The sequence below is a fragment of the Oculina patagonica genome, chromosome 13 (assembly GCF_052425735.1).
Source record: "Oculina patagonica isolate OP01 chromosome 13, crgOcupat, whole genome shotgun sequence".
Lineage (NCBI taxonomy): Eukaryota > Metazoa > Cnidaria > Anthozoa > Scleractinia > Oculinidae > Oculina > Oculina patagonica.
Genome location: NC_135770.1, coordinates 8,221,405 through 8,239,935, shown reverse-complemented (window position 1 = coordinate 8,239,935; position 18,531 = coordinate 8,221,405). Strand labels below are relative to the sequence as shown.

The window sequence follows — 18,531 nt, the reverse complement described above, 5'->3', positions numbered from 1 at the left end:
GGATATAGAAGAATAAGGGAAGCTGCACCGTGATTCCTCCTTACTGTATTTTTTTCGTTTTAATTATTTCTGCAATGCAGGCTACTTTACGGGTAGGGTCGATGACTGTGGCTGTAATATGACAAACAAACGCATAAGCCTGACATCTGTTCTATAAATACTTTTTATTAATATTTTTTTACTTCGTGATATTTTATAACTTTATTTTAAAATTAAACACCCTGCTATGCAGGCGATTTATAATAACAAAACAGTCCGCGCTGTGTTTTTCTTTGAGAATAAAATAATACGTTAAACTGATTACGTTTTCAAGTACTTGGTAACATAACTTTTCTTTTCAACAACTAACGTATTTACGCTCTGGCTTCGCAATGATCAAATGGAATGGTGAAAAAACCCGAGTTGAAATTGTTTCACGGAGAATGTTGAAACAAGTATCTTCTCTTGCCAGCCACGCATACTGATTTAAATTGGCCGCGCAAGGCCTAGGACTTGTAGAAAAGATACAAGGTACGAAATGCACATTTTCTGGTCTCAAAAATTTACCTTCCAACCGAAATGTTTTGCTAAATGGTGTATAAACTATGGTCTCGCCTGCGAATACAACGCCCTGTGGTCATCGCTCCTAACGGAAGCGCTAAGAGGTCTGGTGAAGTATTTGCAGGCAACTTTAGCGGCTACCATAAACACGAACGCACTAACATTCCAACGAGAAGCGGGCAAGATTTCTATTTTTCCCCACCACGCTGACTAGAGACATTGAAATCTCCATTCTTTCCCTTGGTGGTCTAAGGTGACGTAATATAACGGATTTAACGCAACAGTTTCCTTTGGGGTTATACAACTGCTGTTTTTCCCGACCCGTTATCCACCGGGCGGGAATATTCCAAATAAGGCAACGCTTGTCCTTTGGAATCAACACCACGGCACCTCATTCTTTTTACCAGACTCCTGTCAAAACACCTCCGCACCAACCGGGAGAGAGCTGGGTGAGAATGAAAACTGGGCAAGGCCTGAAAGTGTGTGAACGACCTTGATAGTCGACGTGAACTTTAATGAACCTGTCGAGGAACGACATCACATTAGAGCTTTACCAAAACATTAGGAAAACAGTTAATGGTTCTTTACTGTGTTTCCGACGCTCTGAAACCTGACACTGCTAAATCTCGATAAAAGATCGATAAATTCGCGTGCTAAAGCGCCCAAAATCTTTCAAAAACTTCAGAATTTTTCGCTCTCCGTTTCTTTCCCAAACACGAAGTCAAATTATACCTTTTCTCGCCAAAATCTCAACAGGACAGGCTACGGAGCGGAGTAAGTGGCATTACTAATTGAAAGTATAGAGATAACCAGCGGATAAGTTTGGGTAATGTTTCGTAGCGGAGTACAAAAAAAATCATTAATTGAAACATAGAAATAAGCAATCACACCTACCCGTCTAAGACCTTGGGTAACGTTTCATAGAAACTGCTCTCGCTTGGCAGTTGTCGCCGGCACTTGAAAACTTTATCAAGCTCGTTTTCCTCCGCGAAGCTTTTCTCGGACCTCTTGTAGGTGACATCTAACTCAAGACTTGTATTGAAGTGAAATATTTCCATTACTTCTTCTTGGGACGGCAGCTTGTCGTTTTCCCAGCGAAACAAGAGCATATCTACCGGGCATTCACCGCTGTTCTGTGAAGCGCCAACTGAGAAGAAATAGAAAGACCACAAAGAAATTAGAAAGCGGTTGTAAGAAAAGTGTCTCTTGCCGACTAGTCTTTTGTGTCGACTAGTCTTCACAGGTCTGTGGAACAGCATCAAGTGACAGTGTTGAAAATTCAGTGTGCGATAGTTAGCGAAAAGAAATAATTTTCCGGCAGAATCCACACTCATGATAATTAAGTTAATGTTTGAAATTATAAATACAGTCGAAGCTCTCTTAACGGACACTCTCGTAAGCGGACAGCTCTACTAACGGCCGCCTTGTTTGAAACCCCGTTTTAACTCCCATACAAACTCTGTATTTTTACATTCTCGTAAGCGGACATTCCCGTAAGCGGCCGCGGACACTTTCAGAGATTACGACTCGACATTTTCTTTGTTTTTAAGCTCCCATAAGCGGACACCCCCAAAGAAAATCCTATTAACAACCTCTGTATCTTGTTTTTATCAATCAACTTTACATCGCCGTTTGTCACAATGATTTTACAGTAATTACAGTGCCATATTTCAGTGTTTGTTTGGCGACATCCACGTCCGGTTACATTTCAAAACACCCTCACATGCATATTAGCATTATGTTAGCTGGGCAAGCTCCCGTAAGCGGCCATCTATCCCATACACCTCTTGTGGTCGCTTAAGAGAACCATTCTGGTAAGCGGCCAGCTCCAGTTGCGGACACTTTTTTCGCGTCCCGAGGGTGTCCGCTTACGAGAGCTTCGACTGTATAACAATTCCAGTATGGCGTAAATATAACCTAACGAAATAAAAAACATTCACAGCGACAGTAAAACAAAGCTACGGCAATTAATTTAATAGAACACCACGCTGTTAACCGATGGAAGAAAATTCACTTCCACCGGGCCGGCCCTAAAGCCGTAGATAGTCGGGTGTTCAAATTAAGAGTTAAATTACGTTAACTTTACAATGTAGACACCCTCCCCTGCATAGCAGTCAAAACGAAGACCCACCCCCTCCCCCTCTCTTAACTTTTTTAACCTTATTGAAAAGATTTTGCCGCCTCCCCCTTCCCCCTCCCTTAAAATTCGTCTCCCCCCTTTAAGTACTTTGCTTAAGGCTTGAAGCCATGTTCACTTACTGTACATAGACTACCGCCAGCCGGGGGGACCGTGGTACGTGTATCGGCACGGTGCTCGGCTCCTGCGGTGACTCCTAGTTCGCAATGGCACAATTCTCTAAGTAAAACTAACAAAGCAAAACGATTTAACGAACTCAAATCCCTCTCAACGAATCTCATTACAACTATGGCATTAGCGAGATCAATAGTTCCCTGGGACTTTGACCGACTTGTTGTGAACAAAAGAGGAAAGTCGTAGAAACGTATCTAACCCATCCCGTGGAAAATTAAAACCCGTGGGAATTAAATGTGTGCCACTAAAGCCTGGTTCTCATATGATCGTCCCGATCGTCTCTGTCGCTTCTGTCGCTTCAAAAAGTTTGCTTGCTCCAATCACCTCTGACTTTGCAAACGACAGAAGCGACAGAGACGATCGGGGCGATCATATGAGAACCAGGCTTAAAGTTTAAAACTTCCGTCTAACTCCACCGACCCCTCCCCCAAGTTAAGATTTTTTGTTTGGTCCCAGGCCACAGATCAGAGGCATTCCCATCACCACACATGACTAGGTAGCAGAAACATGTAATATAACAACTGACCACAAACCGATAACTAAAAAGTGCGATTATTTCTAGCTACATATAATGTTAAGCAGTTTATAAAAGATCCCTTTCTTGACGTTGGAGGCAAGCGTGGCCGAATGGTTTAGGGCGCTGGTGTTGTAATCCGGAGGTCCCCGGTTCAAGACCTGCCCCTGCCACTAGCTGGATTTGTTTCTCGGTAGCCCGAGTTCAAATTCTCGATCACGCAATGACATGCCAGTAAAGTAGCTATCTCGAAGCTAAGTGCATGACCACTATAAACACCACATTTACATTTTACATTTTTTTTTTGCCACATGTTTACTAGCGCGTCCGTGTAAAATCTTTATCTTATTTCAGGTATTACTTCTTCCAAGGCTTGGCTACTTGTTGCTTTCTTCCTGTGATATAATTTGCCGTTTTGCAAGTGCAATACAAATGCGTCCGTGTCTCTTGAAAACTCAATTCTTATCAAAACTCCCGTGTCACTTCGAGAGAAAAAGAATTACAAAACACTTTAATTTGCTTATAATTCAGAAACAAAACGAAAACAGTACAAAACGACTCTTTACTGTTAGCGCTAAAATATCATTTTTCAGCGAGGACAAAGCTATGACAAGTGCACAACTATTCTGTAGACAAAACTGAATTCTTGTTGATAATTTTTTTTACTAGAAACAGTTGAAAAGCAAAAATCTCTCCTTTAAAAAAGAAACGAGTTCTGCGATTTAAGTTTTGTTCTCCTTTTGCGCAATACTACGGCATTAAACGCAGTTTTCGACCAAAAGCATTCCCTTCTTGATCTCGATAGCTGTCACGCGAAAAACCAAAATAAAGTCAACGGAAAAAAGGGGTTCGTTTCCAATTTGGTCGAAGCAATTTTTCTGGCTTGCGTTCTTCTTTTCTTTTTACAGTTTATCACTGGTTGACAAAAAAAAAAAATAACAGTCAATAGAAACTTACCGTAGACAATTTCCCGTTCATTTACTTCATCCTGGAGTTTTTGTAGCTGGTAAAGCGCTTCGTACATAGCTTTATAGTCTTGCACTTTGGTGCGGACATCTGGGCCGACCGGATGGATAATGCCGGATTTCCATCGTCTAGGGAACTCTTCAAAGAGATCTCCCTCGGATAGTCCCTGCACCATCCCGTGCCCCCAGCCGAAGAACCAGGCACTCCCCAACTCGTGAAGCATGCCCGTGAGTCGCTCGTCGTCTTCATCGGCAAAGTCAAAGTAATGGTTCAAGTAGTTTCGCCAAAAGTAACTTGTAGACAACAGCAACTGTGGAAATAAAGAAAAACAACATTGAGACGATCGTAGGCGATGAAAGTGATCAGGGGGTTCTGATAATCGTCCAGTACGCCTGGTGTGAGCGAAGACCTACGAAATACAATCATTTTAGCCCTGGATCCAGCACAATATGACAGCCCTCACTGAAAAAGCAAAACTTGTGGCCTCCTATCTTCTCAGTTATTGCAGTCAGTTTACGGCGAAGAAGGGAAAGAGAAGCTAGATGGATTGATTACGGGCGATCCAAGCGATCGTGATCGCCCCAGACGTTAGCGATCGTCTGTGTAATCTTCTCATATAATGGCCCCGATCGTAAGAAAACTTTGTGAACGTACTGACAAAGGCGATAGAAACGATCGGGGCGATTATATGAATCAGACTTTTTTGTCTAAAGAGGTCTGTCTTAGGGTTAATAGAAACAAAACACCAAAAACACCGTATTCACTTTACATTCTGACCGCCTCAAAAAGTCTTTATCATCTTTTTGCACTTTTTGCAGTGCGAGTTTTAAAATTGCCGATTTGTCCCCAACCCAAGAGGGTAGCAAAGGGGGTGTTATCATCCCATTTCACGCACAAATTTTAACCAAATTCACGTGTCACGTATACTTGAAACACCAGAATTCACGAATCACGTGCCTTTTCTAGCTATTTTCACGCGTCACGGTCTAATTTTTGCCCTATTTTCACGCATCACGTTTTAATTTTTGGCCTTTTCACGCGTCACGCATTAACCCTTTGCTACCCTCACCCAAGTCTAGCCACAAGTTCAACTTGTGACTAACTTGCATCTCCGTTTTGCCAGGCCTTTATAACAGAACAAAGCACGATCTAGACTTTTTAAATCAAGTTGTTAATTAAAGAGTAAAACAAATGTCTGATGCAATTTGACAACCATGTATTGTTTTGTTTTAGCAAGTCAAGCTAAATCACGTGCTTGGGCCGTGCAAAGATACAAAGTCGAAACACTTGTTGTGCACCGAATGTTTTGAAGAAACGTAAACACTTCGACAGTTTGTTCAAAGACGCTCGATAAAAAGAAAATCATACTGCATGCCTCGGTCACATCATTTGGTTTGCAAAACGATTAAAATATACTTAGCGATAAAAAAGAAAACGTGCAAAAAACATCAACCAAAAAACAGTTTAATAAATCTGCCAAATATTCGCGAGCTTGCTGTAAGAGATCGATTCGCGAGGGTTTTACATGTAAAAGTCTAGCCGCTGTTTGCACACGTTTTCTGTTATTGAAAAGTTCCTAAAAATAATGCAAAAGGAGTCGTGGAACGCCTCCTCTTTGAATATTCTGCTAACAGTGAGTTGAAAGTGCCAAATTGAGTTTTCCTTGTCGGACTTTGCTTCTAATTTACCAATGATAGATCAATTCGCAAATTTTATACTTGTTTTCCGGACAGTTGACTTTTTACCTACCTTCCATTTCTTGGAAACACACATACACATTCTGATGTCCTTTGGCTCAAGATAAACCATAATCTGATAGAAAACTTCGGGAGCAATTAAATCAAGTAAACCATTTCCACAGTTCTGTTTGAAGAGCTCAAGCGTTCTGGGTGTCATCGGAGACTTCATTGCGATATCAGAGGCGAAGATGCAACTGTGTTGAGTTCTGAAAACAGAATAAAGGTTACACAACAGGCTAAGAATTATATAATCGTACGTACGTTTTGTACAATTGTCAAAGGGAAGGAATTACACAATCCGATCTCCGAGAGACAAAAGCAATTACAACCGGGCACCAAACATGGAAAGCCCTAAATTAGAATATTGGAACACATACAGAGCTGAACATATCTGTGCGGTTTTTCGAACTGAATTTGAGAATATGTCAAAAGAGTCTCTCTGTTGACAAGTAACGAACCCGAACGATCAAATGCGAGCTGATCTACGCAGCAGAAATAATTCAGTCGCTGAAGAATAGCTAAGAATGGAACCTTTGTAAAAGATGTTACAAATTCCCGGGAGAGTTGACAGAGTTTACACTTTCCAAATATGTAAATATTAACCCAGGCTGATGTTTTCGCCTACAGTTCGTCCAGTTTTTTTATTAGAAGTATCGAGAATTTTAAAGATTCAAATTCCTAGTTTTCGCGTGATTCTGTAAATTTTAAGCGCTCGGTTATTAAAACAGCACCATAAAATAGGTTATGTTTTAACGGGTTTATTTTGGGAAAGAGAAACAACACCTGCAAATTGCGGTCAATTGCACAATCCACACGCGATTTCGCAAGTGCACTGTGTACTGAATGTCCGAATATATTTCCCATTTTTTCCGATTTGTGTTGCAAAGCCATCAGAGTTTCGAAATGAAAAATAGTCGACATGCCTTAGTATCGGAGAGAGCGAGCGACCTTTGCACTGCGCTAGTCTTGGAGAATTTTCAAGCTGTTTCTTTCGAGGCTTTTACAAGTTGCAATCAATACAAAAAGTTTATATATTTTAAATTTTTTCCTCCCAAATGAAAATTTGGCTGACCTTTGGCTATATTACAGAGAAAATTTACTTGAATACAGTACGATGTATGTTTCAATAGCTCAGAATAGCTGTACATACTGGCATTATTCCAAGGATAAATATTCGATTAATGCTGTATCAAGCAATTTTGACTGTCTGAAATATAAACGCGTTTTCGCAGGTTTTCTTTGCTGACGATTTCATTAATACTGTCACTGATCAGACTAAAACGAAAGTCGCAAATATCCAATCGAGAAACAGAAAATACATGCTGCAAGCTTGCATTCGATCGAGAACTACGGATCTTGCACAAGGTCCTCCAGAAAATATTATATTACTTCTGCGAAACTCTGTAATACTCTATACGAACGAGACATGACGATCGAACCACAAGGAATAGAAAAAAATCCAATAATTTAAAACATCAGCTTCATAGCCGTAAAACTATAAGCTTACATGAGCTTATATTTTTTAAGATTTTTAAAAATTAATTTAAATTTCCCAGGACCGAAGCGAACATTTCCGGTCTACAGATAAAAGCTTCGATTGAAAAAAAAATCCAACTAACTCCAGAACAAACTTGATTTAGTTCGCGACTTCTGCACAGCAGTATTTATAGTTATCTATATTTACCGCAAGGCAAAAATAAAAGCTTTCGTGAAGGGACTAACCTGTTCTGAAACTGCCTCGACCTGTTCAACTCGCTCGACAGACAATCGATTCTGTTCTCAGTACTATTCCAGCCTGAAGTGATATTACCATTTTGCACGTGACGGAAGTCGGCCCGGGGATCCAAATATGGCAGAGAACAATAGAAAAACAAAACATTGACCAATGTCAACACGTGCTGGAACTCAGACCTGTCAGAATAGCCTGTGGGGACACGAGAAGGGATTCCCGAGTAGGGGTGGTACGGGAAATGCCACTAACCTCTAGAGAGGAGGAATGGGAACGAATGACATAGCAGTTTACTACGCATGTCACTCCGAGCGGCCATATTGAAAATAAAATCTTGGAAGTTTTCGTACTTTGTTTGAAACGATTTTTCGGAAAGATTTTCAACCATGAGCTCCATTGGAACCGGGGTAAGTTAAAGCATGCATCTATAAACTCCAGATATTAATGAATTGTGTTTTGAAAACCTTTAATGTGATAAGTTCTACCGAGAAACTTCGCACGTGGATGTTGACAACTTAGGTTAAATTTTTCTTGTTTATAAAAAAGTTTTATGTGAACTTATATTTGCCAAAATTAGAGACATAGCAACAGGGCATAGCTGTAGTACAGCTATTACTGTTGCTGACTATTTTGCATAGTCATGTATAAAGACCATGTAACTTAATATCTGCAAAAATTAAAGGTTAAATTATGTTGCTTTCTTAATTCTTTTTTCTTTTCATACTCTAGTATGACTTGTCTGCGTCACAATTCTCTCCTGATGGAAGAGTTTTTCAAGTGGAATATGCTGTCAAGGCAGTGGAGAATAGCGGGTAGGTTACAAATGCTTTTGAGTGAAGGTGGTAAAAGGGGGGGGCAAGATCATGTTTCACGCAAACTAGAAAAGTCATTTCACAAAACCATGCTAAAAGGTGTTAAATTGATTTATACCATGCCATAGAAAATACAGCCAATCAGAATACAGGAAAGCCGTTGTATATTCGACGGTATTCAACCCAACCTTCCCATTGTGCGCTGCGATTGTATTCTCGACGAAATTTAGTAAGCGTATTTTCTATGGCATGGTATAAAATAGTTATACAACACTTTCTCGTGGTATACTATGGAATATCCCACTTGTCACTTGTATTTTCTTGGTATACACACTCGCCTAAAGGCTCGTGTGTATACCGAGAAAATACAAGTGACTCGTGGGATATTCCATAGTATACCACTCGAAAGCGTTGCATAACTAGTATGTACCAATTAGAGAAGAGTAACCTGGGGTCCAGAATGACGGTCATGCACTTGTCACACAGTTTACCCACATAGACTTGTTTTCAAACGCTTACTGGATAATTCTTTGGAAGGAAGAAAGAATCACGGTTTGCAGTCACAGTTCATGAGAATATAACAACTGCAGTCATTTTGCTATTCTCGTCCAAGACTGTGAATGGCGGTTGAATTAAAGCTGTTTTCTTCCCAGGGCACGTCTCTTTTGCCACGTTCTGTCAGCTCACCAAATACAAAGGAAAAGAGCTTTCTGCTAGCAGGGAAGCAGAGCATTAGTTTAGAGATGAAATAATTATTGGTTCTGGTCCTTGCTCCCAGTTTTTTTTTCTGGTTCCCTTCTCTGGTTTTTCTCCTCCACAAAATAGTTCAATTTATTCCTTGGTTCAAATTTTGTTTTCTTTTGCTTTAAACTCATTATCATACATTACCATATCCAAAAACAAAAGAAAGTAAAATTTGAACCAAAGATGAAATTAAACCACAACATGTACACTTTCTCATGAACTCCTAAGTGTTCTTCTGTGTTGTGTGCGTAACCAAATTACATTACGTTTTGCAATTACAGTACTGTACATTAATTATTTTTTATTTCCTTGCTATGCTTTAGGACAATTGTTGGCATAAGAGGAAAGGATGGTGTAGTGTTTGGAGTTGAAAAACTTGTTCTCTCCAAACTGTATGAATATGGCGCAAACAAAAGAATCCTACATATAGACAATCACATTGGAATGGTACGTATTATACAGGCCATCAAATTGCGCCTAATACAGGCGTCAATGCAACTAAATTTTTCACTTTGGCGACCAAATTCTGAAAGTTAGTCGCCAAATTGGCGACCAGAATTCGCATAATCGACCTCAATTCGTATTGGATCGCTTAATTCATCAAAAACTGCATAACTCGTAACAAAAATCGCACAGGGTGAGCAAAGGACACAATAACTTCTTGCTTTATCTAAAGATCTTACATTTCAGCTAAATATATTAGTTTTGAAGGTTATTTACCTGTCCAAAACTGTCAGAAAACCTCTGATATGGTTTGCAATCGAGCGTTGTTATTTTAAGCGGGCAACTTCTTTTTAGTGCAGAATGCACTTTTGTGATGGTTTGGTGGGCAGTCGTGTGATAAACCCCTAAACCCTTCAAGCGCTACAGTGTAAACTTTTAATCACCAATTAATAAATTAATATCAATAATTAATTATTCCTTGTGGAGGGGGTGGGGGTGGGGAGCACCTGACCGTACCCCAAGGTAAAACCTGGAGCACATCTACGTTACTTTCATATGAAGATCTCAAACGTATATATATTTGTTTCAGAAAACCCTTTGCTCTCCTTGTGGTACTACTCAACGTAATTTACACCAAACGCATGCGCAGAGTAGTCTACGTTGTTTTCTGGAACTATCATGAACATCGCTTGTATTGCGTGTTTGCGGTAGGCTTCCTGCAGACTTCTTGGCGCCAAGTAAAAACCGCAAATTAATTAAATTAGATTTTGAGACTTTCACAGCGCTTTAGTAATTAGGTATGCAAAAACTTGCACCAGGATTTTCGGCGTGAACACCTGATAACCAGGAAACAAATATCCTAGCTGTACTGCGTTTTAAAAAACCTGTCGAAAAATATGTTTTTTGATTAGATTTGTTTCTTTAGTTTTTGAGAATCGTCTTTCGTGCAGTCTAAACCGTAACTTAATTAAATTAAACAAATGTCATTGATGCCGCCGTAAAACAAACAAAAAACAAAAGTTTCATGTTATCGCATTTTCAAGGAAGACAAAAGTATTTTGTTACAAACGAACAAAAGTGTCGTGTTACGTTTGCAAAGATTAGCATAAGGAAAACCTGGGAAAGAATACAAGTAGCCTGTGAACAGTTTTTCCGAAAGTAAAATAAAGCAAATAAACACGAACATATATAAAACATCATACTTTCAATTGTTCCATATTGCATTCTGCACTTACCAAATCATCGAGATTTTTTCACTTTCAACTTAGCCACACAAAACAGCCACACAATAAATTTGCTTTCTATCTCTGCTCTTTGTGTTGTATTGAAGTTTACAAGGCAAAATGACTCAACTCAAAATGTTTTAATCCATAAATGAAGTAAAAAACATCGCCAAACGACTGTCAATCATCATGTTGTGTTCGATGCGTATGGTCAGCGGTGTCATCTGGTACTTCATGTAATGTCACCAAAAGTCTTCCCAGTTCTTGTGCACAAAAAGCCATTCGAGATTGGAATAAATGCAATTATGTGATGAAAATAATCTATTTTAAACGGTCTATCTAGTAAAATGACAGAATGAGAAGTGTTTTATTTCTTTTTTTAAAAAAAAAATGGCGACCAAATTTTCGGAATTGGCTACCATTTTGGTATATTTAGGAGCCAAGTGGCTACTGGGAAAAAAGTTAATTTTACGCCCTGTTATACCAGTGTTTGACAGTGGAGCAGGGAAAAAAGCCTTGACTTGTCTGCCTGTCTGAGATGAGTATGTTTTGATCTCAGGCAAGTGGAATTCCAAAAGCATTAGTCCCAACGGGTCAAATAGAATTAAACAGGAATTTTTTTATTGTGTTCAGAGTTGCCCAAGCATCTCTAGACCTTGTAAACTACAACCTGTTTTCTGCAAAGTTCTGTTTCCTTTTTCTTAATAAACATACCCAATGATGTGAATCGCGATGTGATTTCACACAAATGACATCAAATCACATTCAATCCCTGACAGGAGTGGGGGACCCCCTCCCATACCCTTCCCTGCAGATGCCAAAGGTGCGTGGAAAGTGCTTCTGCACCTTAAAATAAGTTTCTGTGATGGCTACTCTTATTTATTCTTCTTTCTTCTTCTACTTTCAAATTTAAGGAGAACACTGAGCATTTTTTTTTCACCATTTTTTTCTCTACCACTATTATTGCCAACTTTGGATTTTTTTATCGTAGATCTTAGAGTGTACCAGTTTATTTGGTTATACTCAATTTGTATAGTTAAAGCAGTTTTTAATTGAAGGTCGTAAAACCAAAACCAAGGTAATCACTCTGGCCAATCACAAAGGACACAGACAATCCAGTGAACCAATCAAAACTAGAAGCAAATACAGTACATGTGGCTGGCGCGAAGTGCGAGAAAAGGTGCATGAGCGAGTCACGATTGGTTTTGGTTTTACTTCTGATTGGTTGAGAAAATGGCGCGAGATTTTTAAACCAATCACAAAATGTAGTAATGCAAAACCAAACGTGGAAAGTGCTTTCGATACTCAAGTGAAACCCGCTTTAAGTTTAATTGATTGTGTTTACATTATTTTAGGCTGTAGCAGGACTGATAGCTGATGCAAGACAGGTACAGTGTACATCAAATTACTTTTTGTATATTTACAACTGGTATTTATTTTGCCATTTGTTGTACAGTTTACAATGAAGTTGTAACACCAATTTGCTTTGCACATCACATTTCTTTTTTCAAACATCATTGCTCAGTTCTTCTATTCAATTCTTTATTTGTTTTGCTTTTCAAGATTGTTAATGTCGCCAGAGACGAGGCTGCAAATTACAGGTCAACTTATGGATCTCCAATCCCTCTGAAAGTAAGATCACTTTGAATGCTCTGTCTGTATTAAAGGGGGGAACTTCCATGTAAGAGGGGTGTGCATGTTTGTTGTCTCGCTTAGGCGTGTAATTTACAGATTTTGGTCTCATTTAGGGTGGCAAGGACAGAAAGCCAATATTCTTTAGCCCTCAAAGTTTCTGTTAGGGTGGCATGTGAAATGTTAATAATAATAATAATAATAACAATAACAACAACAGCAAAAACTTTTTGGGGGTGAAAAGAAAACCTTAAGCCACACCTAAGGTTTTAATTTATATTTTGCGATGCACATCTTTATTCCCCATAACTTTCATATATTAGAAGTTTCCCCTTGGGACTCAAAGCCAAGTGCATTCCTTTATCTTGAAGTCCATGCAGCACGTCCATTGTTATATATTTCGCATTTTGCTTTCTTTCTACTGATATTCTTAGGAAGTATTGTATACAAGATCCTCCTATGGGGACCCCCCCTTTTTTAATTCATGTCCCCTTAGTTAAGATAACAATGTATAGGGAAAGTTTGAATGGATATCTATTGTCACTTACATTAATTATTGTTTTTTTTTTCCTACCAGTATCTGATTGATAGAGTGTCAGGCTATATTCATGCTCACACATTGTACAGTGCTGTCAGACCATTTGGTTGCAGGTAAGTTTGTGTAACTACATTTTTAATGTTATGGTATCATGTTAAAATTAGCATTCAAGCATGACTGAATGAGTATTGGGTATTGGGTATACCTACATTGTTTGTACCAGTGTTTACCTCAAAAGAATGAAAGAGTCTTTTCATACTTTTTAAAATATTTTTCATACTTTACCGTATTTACTTGAATAAGCGCCGTGGCGCTTATTAAATTTTTCGCGCTTCAAGTGCAGCGCTTATTCAAGGGCGGCGCTTATTTGAGGGTGGCACTTATTTAAAATTTGGACGGCACAAAAATCTTTTCTTTTACAGTAATTGTAAAGAGCGTCTTTTGATTGTCAGTATTAGTCAACAGAAGTGGCGCTAGCTGTCGTGGCAAAGTTTGCAGCGCTATGTATTGTAAGAATGTTGAATTGAAAAACTAATGGGCAAGCGGTAAAAAATCACTTTGAACTGCAAAACATCGCTCTTGATGAAAAGAAGTGTTCAAGCTTGCAATTGTTTTAGAGTTGCTTTGTACTGACAATTTTTAGTTCAACGAAGTTCATCAAATAAGCGCCGCATCAGGACTGCGGCGCTTATTCGTGGGCGGCGCTTATGAACTTTTTTGTCTCAAATGCGGCACTTATTCGAGGGTGGCGCTTATTCGGGGGCGACGCTTATTCGAGTAAATACGGTTTATTTTTTTATTTTTTTATTTAGCGTACTGGATAGTGTTTTATTGTAGTTGTGTTTTTTGTAGTGTTCTGTTGAGTTCGCATGGCCCTGATGGACCTGAGCTATACATGATTGACCCTTCAGGAGTATCTTGGGTAAACAAAATCTTTTGTAAATGATGTTTTCTGGATCCTTGTAGTATGACAGAGGTCATCCAAAGATTGCAGTGCCAGTGAGGTTAAAATTTATCAAATAAATAATTATTGTGACATACAATTCACTAAATAGTTTAATGACTCTTGTTTTTGTTTTTATGTATTTAGGGATATCATGGTTGTGCAATAGGGAAGGCAAAACAAGCTGCTAAAACAGAAATAGAAAAATTAAAGGTGAGCTCAGATCACTGTGTGAAGTTTACGGCATTATAAAGGGTTGGGTCTCATAGGCTTCAGACCGCTTGGCTGTCTGAGTGGGTTTGGGTGAAGACATTTGAGTGACTCTGATAGTTGTTCTTGTTTTCTTTTTCTTTTGTTGGGGGTGGGGAGTAGGGGAACATTCCTGTCTCTGCAAGAACCAACATTTTGTATCCATCAGTATCTGGAGGGTTACTGTAAATCTGGGCTTATACAACTTCGTGAGGGGTTTTGATCAGGCTCATAAACTTGAGGGCTTATATCTGGGGGAATAGAAAAAACGTTTCAAAATGAGCCAAACCATGTTGATCGAAATACACATAACCAGAATTTTATGGTATTAATTTGACTACCACTAAGGACTCAGAATTTACCTTGAGCATACTTGCATGCATTTTCATTCTCACATTTCAAAATGGTTAACGTTATTTTACTAATTTGTTTTTGTGTTACTTTGTGCAGATGAAAGACATGACATGTGAAGAACTAGTAAAAGAAGTTGCTAAAATGTAGGTTGTTATGTATAAACTATCTACTAGGTTGTTTTATTCAGGTATTTTAAAATGGTCAATGGTACATATACGGCTGCATCAAATTAATTTTGTGAATTATTTTGTAGGTCAGAAAAATGCTTTTAAATGCATGTGCAGTGTATCTTTTATTCAATTTCCATCTTTTTCTGAAGCATGGTTTTATCTTTGAATCACTGGTTGTATTCACTGCCCAGAGATGAGTGCTAAGTAATTTTTCTAGTTTGACGATGTTTTTCGCCTTTCTTTGATTCACAGAATCTATGTTGTACATGATGAAGTCAAAGACAAAAACTTTGAACTGGAATTAAGCTGGATAGGAGAAGGTATCTTGGTTGTTGTTTACTTACAGCTGAATCCCGATAACTTGAACCTTCAAGGAAAACCGAAAAGGTTTGAAATATCGGGAGTTCAAGTTACAGTAAAAACCCCCGTATAAGAACACCTATTTTGGCGGTTCAGGCTGATTTGGTTCTTATATAAAGGGTTATAATCTGCAAAATCAGCCTGTAAGTGTTCTTAAAAAAGTTTCTTAAAATAAGGACCATACTAGGCTACCAGTAGATGAAATCAATATATATGCACACAATTGTATTTTAATTTTAATAAAATTGATAAATCAAGGCAATACTGTACTGTAATTGGGGTGGAACTATTATCTGTGCAATGAAAAGTAGTGTTGATCTTTGATATTTTTCCATATAAGAACAACTTTCATTTTTCAGGCTGAATGTGTTCTTATATAAATGGTACTTTATTTCCTAAAATCAGGCCTGGGTGTTCTTAATCCACTTGTTCTTATACGCGGGTTTCTAGTATGTATTAAATTATTGTATTGCCACTTGGATGGCTTCCCAATCTCATTACCCAATGGTGTTTATTTTGGGCAGCCATGCACTTCATTTTATTTTTATTCTTCTTTCTATTGTAAATTTAATTTAGGGTGCAAATACGTTGTTGTTGTTGCAGCACAAGGGACTACCTTGAAATGTTTTTTGACGAAAGTATCGTCAATATCTAGCCTTCTGATCTGGATATAAGCTTGTTCTCTAACTTACAATGTACTTTTCTCTACAGTTACCAATGGTAAACATCAATGGGTACCAAAGGATATAGCAGAGGCAGCCGAAAAATATGCTAAGGTAAGTTGGAGATTAGTAATAGGTTGTAAAATGTATGAGAGATCTTTACAGTCAGTCAAAACTGGATAAAATACTTTCCACTTAGGAAATTTACACTTCATGAAATTAACGCCAATTTCAAAAATTAATTCAAGTCGCGTTAATTACCGCGCCGTTAATTAAGTTGAGCGTTAATTTCCTTGACCTTATTTTCCATTATTTTGGCCCCAATTTCTCGATACAGTCCAGACCTTCTTGTCTCCTAGGAAAAAGCATTATTTTATCAGGGTGGAAATCTGCCGGTTTCACTGAAACTGTGAAGAAGAAGCGGTCAGTTTCTTTCTCTCAACCCATACGTTTGGGGAAAGCGCCACGAACATTGATTCCATTTCGGATTCTACGCTTATTGTTGAAATAAACTTGTTCCTGTTGTCTTAACAAGTTCGTCGCGTTAATTTCCTTAAATTTGAAATGTTACCCATCTTTCGCGTTAATTTTCTTTATAATTTCGAATACCTTAACACTAGCGTTAATTTCCTATAAGGCAACTCTTTTTCCAGGTCTCTCATATAGACTGTATTTTAGTTGTATGGAAAAAATTTTATACCCTGAATTCCCTGTATCCTGCTTATTGTTTGTTTCTTGTAGGAGTCACTTGTAGAAGAGTCTAGCTCAGAAGACGAAGATTAAGATGTTGAAGTTTTATAACACAAGCACTGTAAACACACAGTCCGAAACAGAAAAGAATTGAGAAAAAGAAGTGTTAAGACCAACATTACTGTGCTCTCTAAATTCAGTTCAAAAGTAATATGTCTGTAACATATTTGTAGTATTTTCAAGCTTAAAAATAGAGTTTACACTGGAAATATTTATTGCCATGATTTGTGTTGCTTGATCAGCAGTGGTAACTTGTTCACCTAATGGGTGCCCATTAGGTGCCCATGCCCATTTCCGAGGTAATGATAATGATAATCAATTTATATAGCGCATTTTTCATATGTAATGTTCAAATGCGCTGTACACATACTGTAATTTACTACACAAAGGCCAGACCACAACACCGGGAACTTCGTGCCCTACTCTTTGCGAATAGTGTGTGGGTTCTTTAACGTCCCCTGTTATAAGACTGAGGATACAGGAGACGGGACCTACGGTTTATCGTCCTTTTCCGAGAAGACTAGAATGTCTAACCATTTGCAGATGTAATTACAAAGGCAGCACATTCTCCTCAGTTATTTTAAGACCCTGAGTGTTGGTCCGGTCTGGGATTCGAACTCACGACCTCCCGCACAGCAGTCCGGCGCTCTACCAACTGAGCTAACAAGGCGGCGGTAAGGTAGACCTTTATTGATTAAATATGAACACGAATGTAAGCCGATCTATAAAGCCTGGTTTTCACGAGCGACGCAAGTACAAGCGCAAGCATAAGTATTTTGTGCCAAGTGAAAACGAACGTCGACATAAGCATAGGCACAAGCATTAGAACACAATGTTTACTTGTTATAAGGCTCAAATACTCAGGCTACGTTTACACGGGACCGGTCCGGAACCGTTCCGAACCGAACCGGACCTGTTTACATGGAACCATTTGGAACCGATCCAGGTGTTTACACGGGACCGTTCTGGAACCGGTCCGAAATGGATCCATAACTGGACCTGCAAAATAGCAGGTCCAGTTTTGGATCCGTTCCGGACCGGTTCCAGAACGGTCCCGTGTAAACAGAAGGCCTACCCGGTCGGAAAATCGGACCGGATCCGTTGCGGACCTCAGAAGCGGGGCATCTGGAACGAGTGTTTTAATTGGGCAGTCACGACCAGACATAAATTTCCTTTTGCTTATGCGGTGTTCTGTTTTCACACGGGCATAATGCGAACGCAAGCACAAGAAAAGGTGAAAAAAAAATTGATGTGCTTATGCTTGCGTGTGGGAGGCGCGGTGGCCTAATGGTTAGCGCGCTCGACTCCGAGTCGAACGGCCCGGGTTCGTGTCCTGGCCGGGGCGCTGCGTTGTGTTCTTGGGCAAGACACATCTCTCACAGTGCCTCTCTCCACCCAGGTGTATAAATGGGTACCGGCAAATTTACTGCTGGGGGGTAACCCTGGGATGGACTAGCATCCCATCCAGGGGGCAATAGCAATGCTCCTAGTCGCTTAATGCTACGGAAACCGGGATAAGCTCCGGCTGTATGGGCCACTTGGCTCGGACACAGACTTTATGCTTGCTTCAAGGCCGTTTTCACGGTGAAATAAGAGCTGTTATGCTTGCGTCTGTGCTTCGGCGCAGATGTGACTCTGGCACTTGCACAAAATAGCCACGTGGTCACACGTGTTTTGACACGCGCACAACTACCCGACAAATCACCGCTTCTGGCGAAAAATTCAATTCTGAATATTAAAACAATAGACTTCGGTTAATGGGCTACACAGCGCCCAAACTGCCCATTTTCGAGGCGGACCTGTATTGTTTTAATATTAACGCGAATATTAGGCGATTTTAGGCCCCGTCCA

General features: G+C 39.3%; 2 protein-coding genes across 2 annotated transcripts; one reads left to right on the top strand and one right to left on the bottom strand.

Annotated features, from left to right (window-relative positions):
• Positions 1 to 145: 145 nt before the first annotated feature.
• Positions 146 to 7,917, bottom strand: LOC144635056 (uncharacterized). The gene is made up of 5 exons (XM_078494125.1): positions 7,793 to 7,917; positions 6,081 to 6,276; positions 4,323 to 4,641; positions 1,435 to 1,687; positions 146 to 1,061 (listed from the first exon to the last, which is right to left on the bottom strand). The coding sequence occupies exons 2-5, from the start codon at positions 6,237 to 6,239 to the stop codon at positions 941 to 943; spliced, it is 852 nt and encodes a 283-aa protein (XP_078350251.1). The 5' UTR covers positions 6,240 to 6,276; positions 7,793 to 7,917; the 3' UTR covers positions 146 to 940.
• A 152-nt stretch (positions 7,918 to 8,069) lies between these two features.
• On the top strand, positions 8,070 to 16,901 carry LOC144635063 (proteasome subunit alpha type-3-like). The gene is made up of 12 exons (XM_078494134.1): positions 8,070 to 8,206; positions 8,529 to 8,611; positions 9,679 to 9,802; positions 12,378 to 12,410; positions 12,586 to 12,654; positions 13,232 to 13,305; positions 14,045 to 14,114; positions 14,283 to 14,348; positions 14,835 to 14,881; positions 15,161 to 15,228; positions 15,980 to 16,044; positions 16,672 to 16,901. The coding sequence occupies exons 1-12, from the start codon at positions 8,186 to 8,188 to the stop codon at positions 16,711 to 16,713; spliced, it is 762 nt and encodes a 253-aa protein (XP_078350260.1). The 5' UTR covers positions 8,070 to 8,185; the 3' UTR covers positions 16,714 to 16,901.
• The last annotated feature ends 1,630 nt before the right edge of the window (positions 16,902 to 18,531 follow it).

Excerpts from the sequence above, each read along its gene's own strand:
- LOC144635056 (XM_078494125.1), bottom strand. The coding sequence starts at position 6,239 with ATGAAGTCTCCGATGACACCCAGAACGCTTGAGCTCTTCAAACAGAAC. Across the intron at positions 4,642-6,080 it reads GTGTTTCCAAGAAATGGAAG|TTGCTGTTGTCTACAAGTTA; the intron begins GTAGGTAAAAAG and ends TTATTTCCACAG. Across the intron at positions 1,688-4,322 it reads TGAACGGGAAATTGTCTACG|TTGGCGCTTCACAGAACAGC; the intron begins GTAAGTTTCTAT and ends ATTTCTTCTCAG.
- LOC144635063 (XM_078494134.1), top strand. The coding sequence starts at position 8,186 with ATGAGCTCCATTGGAACCGGG. Across the intron at positions 12,411-12,585 it reads TGATAGCTGATGCAAGACAG|ATTGTTAATGTCGCCAGAGA; the intron begins GTACAGTGTACA and ends TTGCTTTTCAAG. Across the intron at positions 14,349-14,834 it reads CAGAAATAGAAAAATTAAAG|ATGAAAGACATGACATGTGA; the intron begins GTGAGCTCAGAT and ends TACTTTGTGCAG.